Raw genomic sequence first — 12,651 nt, forward strand, 5'->3', positions numbered from 1 at the left:
CCATGTCTCTCTTTAATTCTCTCTCTAATTGTCAATGGCGAATCCAAATTCTGCATAGTCATCTTCAACCCATATGCATATATAACGGAATTATAGACACTCTCTAATTGAGTATTGTAATGAAACAAGTTTTAATCAAAGTAAAATAGATATAGCCGATTCATATAGTCGACCTTAGCTAGTTCGGGATTGAAGTGTTGTTGTTGTTGCTGCTGTTGTTGTTTTTCTTATTACTATTGCTGTTGTAATATTTTTGTTGTTTTGTAGTTGAATTTTTATGTGGGACTTGGTGTTTTTCATTTGCAGGTTAATCTGAGGGCCTAGTTGCTGCATTTGAGTTCTTTTTAAGTAAATTGTGATAGTTGTTTCAGAGTTGTCATTTGCTCGACTGTTTATTTGTGGCGTCTCAAGTTTATTTCAAGGAGGATTTTACTGATCTGAAATTTCTTGTTTTAGTTGCAGATTGGGAACTTACAACAAAAACAACAACTCAGTATAATCTCACTAGTGGGGTCTGGGGAGGGTAGTGTGTACGCAGACCTTACCCCTACCTAAGGGTGGCAAGTGGGGTTCGCGGGCCCGATCCTAAGTGGGTCGGTCCTATGCTGTCCGGTCCTAAACGATCCCGGGTTTTGCGGGCTTATTGCTGGAACCGGCTCGGGACCGGGACCACGAACTAACGGTCCCGGGTTAAGTGGGCCGGTCCCGGGCCTAAACGGGCCCAACAGAAACTTTGTATTTTTAATTTTTTTTATTATAGAAGTTAGAGAAAAAAATAGTAAAAAAGATATATAAGCTATATTCGATTTATATACTATATATACATCTTAAAATATATATATATATATATATACTATATTATGTACATAGTATACATCTTAAAATATACTATATATACATCTTAAGATATGTTATATATATAGTATAGTATAGTAGATCTTAAGATGTATATATAGTATATCTTAAGATGTATACTATCGAATATGACTTATAAATTATGTATATATATATAGTATATTATAGTATATATATTTACATCTTAAGATATATAAGCTATATTCGATTTATATACTATATATACATCTTAAGATATATACATAGTATATAAGTCATATTCGATAGTATACATCTTAAGATATACTATATATACATCTTAAGATATATATATATATATATATATATATATACACACACTATACTATATATACATAGTATATTCGATATACTTGATATACATATATATATAAGGCTTTTATATATATATATATATATATATATATATATATATACTATACTATACTATATATACATCTTAAGATATATAAGCTATATTCGATTTATATACTATATATACATCTTAAGATATACTATATATACATCTTAAGATATATATATATATATACACACACACACAATACTATATATACATCTTATATACACACACACTATACTATATATACATAGTATATAAGTCATATTCGATAGTATACATCTTAAGATATACTATATATACATCTTAAGATATATATATATACACGCACACACTATACTATATATACATAGTATATTCGATATTATACATCTTAAGATATATACTATATATATATATATATATATATACATCTTAAGATATATATATATATATATATATATATATACACACACACACTATGCTATATATACATAGTATATAAGTCATATTCGATAGTATACATCTTAAGATATATATATATACACACACACACACACACTATACTATATATACATCTTATATATACACACACTATACTATACATACATAGTATATAAGTCATATTCGATAGTATACATCTTAAGATATATATAATATATATAGTAAGATATATATATATATTATAGTATAGTATACTGTATACGATATATACAACTTAAGATATATAAGCTATATTCGATATATATATATAAGGTTATATATATATACTATACTATACTATAATATATATATACATCTTACTATATATAAGCTATATAATTTATATACTATATATATATATATATATCTTAAGATATACTATATATACATGTATATCTACTATATATATCTAGTATATCTAGTATACTATGTATATATAATATATCCTAAGATGTATATCTTAAGACGTATATATAGTATAGTATAGTATATCTTAAGATGTATATATAGTATAGTATATATAGTATATCTTAAGATGTATATATAGTATATCGAATATAGTTTATATATCTTAAGTTGTATATATAGTATATAAGCCGTATTCGATAGTATATATATAGGCTTATATATATATGTATATCGAATATAGCTTATATATCTTATGAGATGTATATATAGTATAGACTATAGTATAGTATAAATATAAGCTTATATATATATATAAGATATTATATATATATCGAATATAGCTTATATATTTTAAGTTGTGTATATATATATTGTGATAGATTGATGATTTTGTAAGAAAAAATAAAATAATGATGGGGTATTTATAGTTGAAAATAGGAAAAAAGTGTAATTATAAAAAGTTTGGGATTAAAAAAAAGTTGGGGGGGTTAAATGGTTATTTTTATTTTTTATTTTTAAATTTTTTTTTTTTTTTAAAAAATAGCCGTTGGGCCCGCTAGGCCCGCTAAGGGACCGGGGCGGTCCCGGTCCGGTCCCGGGCCTAGCGGGCCCAAATCATAGGACCGGCCCACGAGACCGGACCAGGCCCACTAAAACCGGACCAAATGGTCCTGGCCCGTTTAGCCGTTTGGCCCGCGGTCCCGGGCCTGGACCGGCCCACTTGCCAGCTTTAACCCTACCCTGGGGTAGAGAGGCTGTTTTCGATAGACTCTCGGCTCCCTCCCTCCAAGAACTCCCCACCTTGCTCTTAGGGTGACTCGAACTCACAACCTCTTGGTTGGAAGTGGAGAGTGCTCACCACCAGAGCAACCCACTCTTGTCCGGATTGGGCACTTCTGGGATCAAAATTGTATTGGTCCTGTGATTCTTTTTTGTGTATGATTATTTTGCCACGGATTAGGAGTTTTATATTTATTCTTGAGGAAGCTTTGATAGTGGTCTAACTCATGTTAATTAGGATTTAGTGGACGCAAGATGATACATATGGGAGATGTTACCTGATGGTAGGTTATAGCTTTCACAATTTTTGGAGATTCAGATTGTAACAGTAATTAGCACTTATTGATCCTCTCAAAACTTGGGTTTAAGGTGGTTCTTGCGGAAACTTGGACATGAGAAGTCATTTGTTCACTAAACTATCAGTACTTTTCGGCCATAAACCGCCGCTGAACTGGTTACTCTTGTGTCTTGTCAGTATATTTGTGCTAATAGCTTTGTTAGGATCAACTTCAAGTTCCTTTGACGCTGTGACCTCCTCTTTAACGCCTGACATCTATACGAGTTATAGAAAGTTAAAGGAGCAAGCACGAAGCAATTATTTAGAGCTAAAGAGCCTTTCTCTGGGAGCCAATCGGATAAAGGACATTGGGTTTTGTGGCAAAGAAAGAGAGAACTATGTGCCTTGTTATAATGTATCTGCAAATTTGTTAGCCGGATTGAAAGATGGGGAGGAGTTTGATCGTAACTGTGAGTTGTCACGCGAACATCCACATTGTTTGGTTCATCCTCCTAAGGACTATAAGATTCCTATGACATGGCCAACAGGTAGGGATATCATATGGAGTGGAATTGTGAGGCTAACCAAAGATCAGTTCCTTTCTTCTGGAAGTATGACAAAAAGGTATAATTAATTAAATGAACTTGGGATGATTTTTCTCTTTTTCTTTCCCGGAAGTAATCTTTGAAAGGTCAAATTGAGTATTTAACATGTTAGTTGGATGAAAGCCTTTGTATTAAGTCTTCGACCTCCACTAGGTAACATGTTTGCCTGCTTTATAATAGGCTTTCTTTTTTCTTTTCCAGACTAATGTTACTGGAAGAGAACCAAATTTCTTTCCACTCAGAGGCTGGTATGATGGTTGATAGTGTCAAAGATTACTCTCACCGTATTGCTGAGATGATTGGGCTTGAAAGTGATGCAGAATTTCTTCAAGCTGGTGTAAGTTAATCTTTGTTATTCTTTCCATAATATACTCTCGCTTTCCACTTTTCATTCGCTTGCTGGTTTCTCAAGAATCAACACATACGCTCCTAACATGCAAGTCCGCTTCATTTTATTGGAACTAGGGTATGGAACCGTTCTTGCACTATTAGAATATAAGAATTTTGTTCTCGTCTGAATAACAGGTGCACACTGTACTAGATATTGGTTGTGGCTTTGGTAGCTTCGTTGCTCACCTACTCTCGCTGAAGTTGATGGCCTTTTGTGTGGCAGCATATGAATCATCTGGTAGCCAAGTACAGTTAGCACTTGAGAGAGGACTTCCGGCAGTCATAGGCAACTTATTTTCGAAGCAGCTTCCATTTCCATCATTGTCTTATGATATGGTTCATTGTGCTCAGTGTGGAATCATTTGGGATAGCAAAGGTATTGTTTATTTTGAGGAACTGTGGGTTGCCAGCTGTTTTCTCATAATCTTTGTATGCATACTTATCTGAGCTGCAGGCTGCATAAGCATTAATTTATCTATCGTTTGTTTCATTAGGTACTTGCAATGTATATAACTGTGATTTTCTCTCCAGTTTGTATTTTGTAATTTATTCGCAAACGAGCATTCATCCTCTAATGTCTATTATACAATAAATCTCATATTATTGTTGAACCATCTCGTTCTTTTTTCTTTTTCAAATATAACAATTAACAAGTTACGTTATACTACCTATATGGCTCCATTCTGTTTGGTGATCCTGCTGATTGCTATGAGCTTGATCCCTCTCCCTCCAAAGCAGAATTGCCAATTGCAGCTGCCCTGAAGGTAAGACCAACTCTTGGATGTGGGATGGTTAACCTTTATTGCTAGGTTGGAGTTTAAATAGATCTTCCCTTTTAGGAACAACTTCACCATTCCTAATATAGGAATGCACTGTAGGATGGTGCTTGTTGAATTTTGTTTTCTATTTTTCCTATTAAGGAAAAAGATAAGACTGGTTGTTTCTTTTTGGATCCCTCAACAACTGTCAATGTGTTATATCTGAGCTTCTGTTAAATCATGAACATGAATTCAATAGCATGAAACTAATAGTGATTTGACAAAACAGATGGACTATTTTTAATTGAAATAGAGTGTGTACTCAAGCCTGGAGGTTACTTTGTTTTAACCTCACCCACAACCCGGCAGCAGCAGGGTAGTTCCACTAGTGCAAAGACGGGAAGCATGTCTATTCCATTGGAAGAGTTGACTAAAAAGCTTTGTTGGTTTCTTTTGGGACAGCAAGAAGAGACTTTCATCTGGCAGAAGACAGTAAATTCTCACTGCTATATAGCTAGGTAAGTCCAATGAGAGCACTAACCTGAGGAGTTCATGTACTCCTCCCTCTAAATTCTGTTCATAGCTTCACTGAAGCTATTTTTTGTTTCAATTTATTTTAACTAAAAAACGTCAATGTGAAGAATAGTAATCTAGATGAAAAGGCACTATCCATTTCAGAGCTTGAATCAGCAAACAAAATACCTATTAGAATATATGATCTTAGGAAAAAGTGTTTTTTCTTCCCAACCCCTGCCAGTCTTTTTTGCAAAGCAGATACAAAGAATTTTCCTATAAACAAACTTGTTCTAATCGTACTTGATATGTGCTTTGATAACTTTGAAATGATTCACAGATCTGCAGTCGTAAATTAATCATCATAATCATATGTCCTCCCCCTCCCCCTCCCCCCAAACCCAAAAAAAAAAAAAAAAGTAAAAATAAGAAATCTTCTTGTGCTGACACTATCATATACTTGTCTTCCGTTTTCGTTCTCCTTTTTTTGAAGATATCGTTATACCTTTTCATTATTTCTTCCTCTTAACCTCCAAGAGTGATCTTTTACATTTTGGTGTAGCAAGCAGTTTGACATACCTATTTGTAAAGAAGGGGACATGCAATTATACTACCAACCGCTTGCACGCTGTATATCTGGGACAGGCAGTAACGGGTGGGTTCCAATTCACGGAAGATCTGGTCCTCTGAACTCAACTGATATTGAAATTCATGGCAAGTATTTTATTTCTGGTTAAAATGGATTTTGTGGCCTTTTCATTCATTCTCCAACTTTCGGCTATTTGTACACTTCATTCTAGCAATCATTCATTGCCTGTGTTTTGCTCTTGGACAGGAGTCCATCCTGATGATTTCTTTGAGGATTCAGAATTCTGGAAATCAGCTTTGAGAAATTATTGGTCTTCGCTGTCGCCCTTGATATTCTCTGATCATCCAAAGAGGCCAGGTGAAGAGGATCCATTGCCTCCATATAATATTGTGCGGAATGTCGTGGACATGAATGCACATTATGGGGGTTTAAGTGCTGCGTTGTTGGAGGCAAGTAAATCAGTATGAGTGATGAATGTTGTGCCTCTTGGTGCGCGTAATACACTTCCTCTCATACTTGATCGAGGTTTTGCTGGTATTCTGCATGACTGGTAAAGCCATTATCTTTTATATTTTTAAGACTTGCAAAGACATAATTCTACCAAAATAGGCAATATGAATATTTCCTCTACTTTTTCTTAATTGGTAGTGAAATATTCTGGTGTATTTTCTTATCAATCATCTTTTCAGTCAGATTATTATAGTGGAAGAAAATTATGGCACATTCGCCAAATGAATAACAATGATATATTTCTTGTAATGCTTGTGTTTGCAAATCACATACATAATATGTAGAATATTTAAGTGGGTTTAACGATGCTGTAATATAACCCCTATTCCAAAATTCTTGTTCTTTTACATATCGTGAATTTTTCTTGTTCAAGTTGCATGAATTATTATATTTTCAGTTTGCTTACATTTTCATCCTTTGAATTGATGATTGATGGCATTATAAATCCGCAATGTGATTTAGTAACTAAAATGGGAGGTCAAGACGATAGATGTTAGGAAGAAGTTTTGCTATCTCAATCTTATTACCCTTAACCAGTGAGAAGGGTTGTAAAACCATCTCATAATCCTGGTACTTCATGTGATTTAAAATCTTTTGGCATCTGTAGAATACTGATTTCATAATTATGATTGCAGTTATTTCTCAAAAAAATAAAAACAATTTGGTTGCAGTATTTTCTAAAGCTTGAATGTTCTACTCCAGAAAAACCATCAGTTATGTTGCATGTGTGAAGATAAACTTATAGACAAACGGAAGAGCCAGGGAAATTTAAGGCTTGTACTTGTTCTATTCAAAAGAATATTATTGTTTATACTTGTTTCTTGCTTTTCCCTTAATTTTTCATGCATTAATACGAGCTTAGTAGCTTGTTTTTATACAGTAATACTGAAGACATTTAGTAATGGAATGAAACAGGCCTGAACAGAGCAGAATGGATGTAGAGAATTTATATAGGCGACATCTATAAAATTAAGCTTAGCTGATTGAGTGACCATGAGCTCAGCAATTGCTTTAAAAGTTAAATGCTTGAAGGATTCTGGTAACGTACTGATAACAGTGCTTTCAAAATTTGGCAGGTGCGAACCGTTTCCTACATATCCACGAACATATGATCTGCTCCATGCGAATGGGCTCCTTTCGCACATTGCTTCACAAGGTTGCAGTATGCTTGAACTACTTCTTGAGATGGATCGTATTCTGCGACCTGAGGTAATATTGTATTTTCTCTCTGTGCTGTGCTCTTTAAAAATCATCCAGCTTACTCTTCCTTTGACGCTGACCTTGTCAATTTCGGTTACACTTTCTTTTTCCTGCTTTAGTTGACTCAACACCTGCAGGTGTTACTCGTCATGTTTCATGATTCCTTGCAGTTTGTACAGGTTTTGACATTTAAATATGAATTCTTGATAGGGTTGGGTTATTCTTTCTGACACATTGAGCCCCATAGAGAAAGCACGCATGTTAGCCACACAAATGGTGATTGACCTCCAGAATGGAAGCGACCAACGGCTACTTGTATGCCAAAAACCATTCACGAGAAAGTGATTTTTCTGGAAATTAACACTTCCGCCAATCCTACTATTGTCCAGTCTTCATCAAAATCATTGTCCATTCCTTTTTAACACGGGCGACTCTCCAAAAATCCACCAGAAACGAGGAATAAACGTGACATGTTGAAGTGTGAAAGAAGTTTCCATTGTGATGTCTGTTATGAAGTGGAATTTATTTGATCTTACCAGGCCACAAGCTGCCTAAAGAGCTCTGAATCTCGGTGTTCTTTCAAATAGATCATATGGCAGCCGGCAGAGATAGAAATACAATTTTTTTAGGACCGTAGATTAGAAAAAGATGTGCTGCAGAAAGTAGTGACAGCACCTCAAAGAATATATTTTTTTCCTTTCAAAAGTTTATATAGCAATTCATTCATCTCTTTTTCCTGTGTTTTTCTTACAATTTATTTGTTAATATCAAATCAATTGTGTTTTGTACTGAAGAACCACCATTATTTATAGCCAAGGTTTTAACTTTTAGCATATGTAAGAACCAAACTAGTAGTAGTTTGAGAGAGAGAGAGAGAGAGAGAGAATTAAATGGGAGTGACGTGCTATGTATTAAACACGAAGGGGACTATGTAAAATGTTAGTTGTATAGAGTTAGTTAACTTTAATTTAACGTCTCTCAAAGAAAATATTTGAAAGACAATAAACGTACATACGACTAGGAAAAACCAGTACGTATTACATATGACATGTTTAAATGGACAGTTAGCCAGACTCCAATTTGTTTGTGAGTGAGGCTTACTTGTTGTATAGACGACGAGTGAGATCGAAGATAGAATCCAGATGTGATCCGTAGGCTACATGAGTAAAAGTGTATGTTAAATCCCGAATTTGGCGTAGTAACAACTGAACGGTAGAGATATAGTCATCTTCCCACAACTCTCTCCATGTTGTAACTGTCGTCCTTCTTATTATCCATCCCCTTCCCTTTTCTGTGCTGACGTCCCTTCTTCATTCCCCCATCCCGGCCCCTCTCCGTGTGTTAGTTAACATGGAGAAAGAAGAATTGTGATTGGAACTATATATTAATCTTTCTTGGCATTCGCCGTTTACGACAACATCAACATCCTTTATCTTGTTTTGCTTGAAGAAATATGTCGCAGGAAAAGGAAAGAGAAACTCATGTTTACACGGCTAAGCTCGCTGAACAAGCTGAACTTTATGATGGTTAAATTCATTTCTTTGCCTTTCTTCATTAATTTAGCATTCATATCCGAAGCCCCTGGCCTGTCTAATCCTTTGATTTTCTATACCTGCATCAAGAATGTATCTACGAGCATGCATTTGTATTGGTAACTTATTATATGTTCATGTATCATTTTTCTTTGATTTAATTTCATTAAATTATGGACTCACCGTGCTTGTTTTTTTACATGAATAACATCATATACATATACTCAATTTTCCTCCCTTCCTCTTTCTTTGTTTGTGCTTCTACTTATGCCCAAAAAGAGAATGGACACGACTTTCCCTCTTGCTAATCCAAATTAGCAAGCTGTTTTTAGTACTGGGAAAATCTTTATGTACTCCTATAATGCAGCTTTTTTCTACTATAATGAATTTGTGCTTGTTTATAAGTAAAAACATATTGATCCATACTGCGTTTCAAACCTATCTAATCCAGTTATAAGTCTAGAAGATGTTAAACAAGTAAGCAAAGTGCCAATCTTTATGCAATTTAGGCTCTTCTGATAATAGAAATTAAAAGAACTAACATTTGACCCCTTTTCCTGGTAAAAGTCTTCCACTCGAGAATTCGATTTATCATCAACTTGGATTTGCAATTAGAACATATTGATCTTAGTTCATTAAGGGCTTGATAGTAAAATCCTGATCTGTCGATTGGTTCTTTTATCGGGTTGAAGGGCATATTTGTTGCCTGGTTCAGAGGTGTATCTAGGCGAGATCTATGGGTTCAATTGAATCCATTGCTTTCTACTTGAAATTTATATACATAAGCAAATAAAAAAGAAGATAAAATGTATACATTTAATAAGATCACATTCATTCTGAACCCGCTAACTTCCTGGATTCGCCTTTGGCCTAGGCAGGTTTGGTGTTTGAGAATGCAAAACCACAAATTTGACTTTCAATAATCTAATGGGAATCAGATATAAGTTTCTTTGCACTATTGTTCTGTTTGGTAACTTCAGATTCATATTGCTTCTCAGAAATGGTCGAGTATGAAGAAAGTTGCAAAACTCGATGCTGAACTGACTGTGGAGGAAAGGAACTTGATTTCTGTTGGTTACAAGAATGGTATTGGAGCTCGAAGGGCTTCTTGGCGTATTATGTCCTCCATTGAGCAGAAAGAGGAGTCGAAAGGGAATGAGAACAATGTGAAGCTGATTAAGGGATATCATCACAAGGTAGAAGAGGAGCTGTCCAAGATTTGTCATGATATACTAGAAATCATAGACAAACATCTAATCCCATCTTCTGGAACTGGAGAAGCTACTGTCTTTTATTACAAAATGTAAGGCAAATATTTAACAATCCTTTCTAACTGTTTTAATCAAAATGATTCATAAAAGCTTATGATCCAGTTCTGAGGTTCTTCATGATATTTGCATTTATTAAAAACCATGTTTTATAATCTGTGTATAACTTCTTTTCGGTATCTTATTCAGGAAAGGTGATTATTATCGTTACCTTGCCGAGTTCAAGACTGATCAGGAAAGGAAAGAGGCTGCTGAACAATCACTGAAGGGCTACGAGGCAAGTTATTCTAATTAGAGTTTAAGTTCTATGCATTGACGGTTTAAAAAATATTTACACAATCGCATCACTTATAAGATAATTACATGTAAATCTCTATATATTATTAGAATTCTTTACAACGTCAATGTATATAACTTAAATCTTTTTAATTATGTCAATTGATGCACATTAAATTGGGTACATTTGAGAGTTCTCTTGATTTGTATTCTTCAGGCTGCTACGACCACTGCAAACTCTGATCTCTCTTCAACACATCCAATCAGGCTTGGTCTTGCTTTGAACTTCTCTGTGTTCTACTATGAGATCATGAACTCTCCAGAAAGGTACTCCCTCTGTTTCAATTTAGACTTTATTTATTAGTATGTTTCAAAAACAATGACACAATTCTACAATTGAAAATAAAATAACTTTTAACTATTTATTTTACCCTTAGTAAGAAGTTTTTATTACCACACAAATATAATGGTCCCACAAAGCTTTTACCCTAAAGCTTTTAAGACCAAAGTTTCAAAAGTCTTTTTTTTTCTTAAACCCCGTGTCGAGTCAAACTAACTCATCTAAATTAAAACGAAGAGAGTACAATTTACGACCACTGAATATCTCTGGATATGTTTCTTGTGATTTTCTTGTTTTCTTGATGATGTGAACTGACAATTCAAAATTTCCAGGGCATGTCACTTGGCTAAACAAGCTTTTGATGAGGCAATAGCTGAGTTGGACAGTCTAAGTGAAGAATCATACAAGGACAGTACCTTAATCATGCAGCTGTTGAGAGACAATCTCACACTGTGGACCTCTGATTTACCCGAAGATGGAGGTAACAATTATCTAAATGTCTGTTTTAGGATTGAGGCAATCTATTGTAGCTGTAGTTGAGGAGAACTCAAATTGATAGATTTGTTAAATGTCTTTCTCAACTTTACTTTACACCTTTGATTTCTCTGTACTGAAGGAACCAGAAGAACTCTCTGAATTATACTTTTCCTTATGCGCTGGAAAAATAGCTATGAAAAATAAATGAATATAAAGATTCCTGGAAACTAGATTGAATATTACTGTTTTTGCAGCTGAAGAGAATTCGAAAGCAGCAGAACCGCCTCAAAAAACAGAAGATTCGCCTCAAGTGAGTCTTTAACTTGATCTAAAGCCAACTTTAGAATCATCATCAATTTACACTTGCTAAAATAGACTTTTGTTCGTTGACAGCATTAATGGAGTTTTAAGGAGAGACATGACAGGCAGTATGCTTGAGAAATTCCCTCAGCTATCTTAGAGACTATAGCGCGTGCATGATTTTGCAATGCCCCTACCAGAAGAAGATGCATTTATTAATTTGATTGAGACATTTTCATTTCCTTCCATTTTTTCCTTTATTTATCTTCTTTGGTGGAAAGTGTTATTCAACTTGATCTTTTTCAAATGAGTCTTAGTCTTTTCTTAGATCCTGGATTTTGTTCAGGGACAGGCCAATCTCTTGAGGTTATGAGTTAATTTCATTTGAAGGACAAAAAAGGAGGATTTGCTGAAAGATTTTGATCCAATCCCTCCGTATTATTACTTACTGTAATTGGATAAAGTTAATGATAATGAAGAACAAAATTGATGCTAAAACGTTATTCCATTTGAGTAGTCATCCTTCGATGATAATGCTATAGCTGGATAATGTGCTCTATGGTTGGAGATGTATTAGAGTGGACGAGACGAGAAGCAGCTATCATGCATGTCATGGTTCCTGCAAAAAAGTTTGTTTACGGTTAAATTACAAGAGGGGTGAATTGTAACTAATTTTAAAACTTATTTGACTTAGAAGAGATTTAGTCGACTTAGCTTTATCAGCAGGTTTGATTGACGATGAAAATAAATTGCAAG

The 12,651-nt window shown here is 34.4% G+C and overlaps 1 protein-coding gene and 1 pseudogene across 2 annotated transcripts; both read left to right on the forward strand.

Moving 5' to 3' along the window:
* Positions 1 to 2,968: 2,968 nt before the first annotated feature.
* On the forward strand, positions 2,969 to 6,532 carry LOC104098563 (probable methyltransferase PMT5). 2 transcript variants are annotated; one of them, XM_033656736.2, is made up of 6 exons: positions 2,969 to 3,761; positions 3,944 to 4,079; positions 4,268 to 4,508; positions 5,180 to 5,408; positions 5,966 to 6,117; positions 6,239 to 6,532. In XM_033656736.2, exons 1-6 carry the CDS (start codon positions 3,253 to 3,255, stop codon positions 6,457 to 6,459), a joined length of 1,488 nt encoding a protein of 495 aa, XP_033512627.1. In that variant the 5' UTR covers positions 2,969 to 3,252; the 3' UTR covers positions 6,460 to 6,532. The 2 variants fall into 2 exon arrangements, with proteins under 2 accessions (XP_033512627.1, XP_018627099.1); XM_018771583.3 differs by having other exon boundaries at positions 5,973 to 6,117; positions 6,239 to 6,376.
* A 2,623-nt stretch (positions 6,533 to 9,155) lies between these two features.
* LOC104098564 (14-3-3 protein 7-like) lies at positions 9,156 to 12,393 on the forward strand (annotated as a pseudogene).
* Positions 12,394 to 12,651: the final 258 nt, after the last annotated feature.

Source organism: Nicotiana tomentosiformis, chromosome 11 (assembly GCF_000390325.3).
Source record: "Nicotiana tomentosiformis chromosome 11, ASM39032v3, whole genome shotgun sequence".
NCBI lineage: Eukaryota > Viridiplantae > Streptophyta > Magnoliopsida > Solanales > Solanaceae > Nicotiana > Nicotiana tomentosiformis.

Coding starts and splice junctions, on each gene's coding strand:
- LOC104098563 (XM_033656736.2), top strand. CDS start 3,253: ATGAGAAGTCATTTGTTCACTAAACTATCAGTACTTTTCGGCCATAAA. Junction 4,080..4,267: donor CAGAATTTCTTCAAGCTGGT/GTAAGTTAATCT, acceptor TCTGAATAACAG/GTGCACACTGTACTAGATAT. Junction 6,118..6,238: donor AACTGATATTGAAATTCATG/GCAAGTATTTTA, acceptor GCTCTTGGACAG/GAGTCCATCCTGATGATTTC.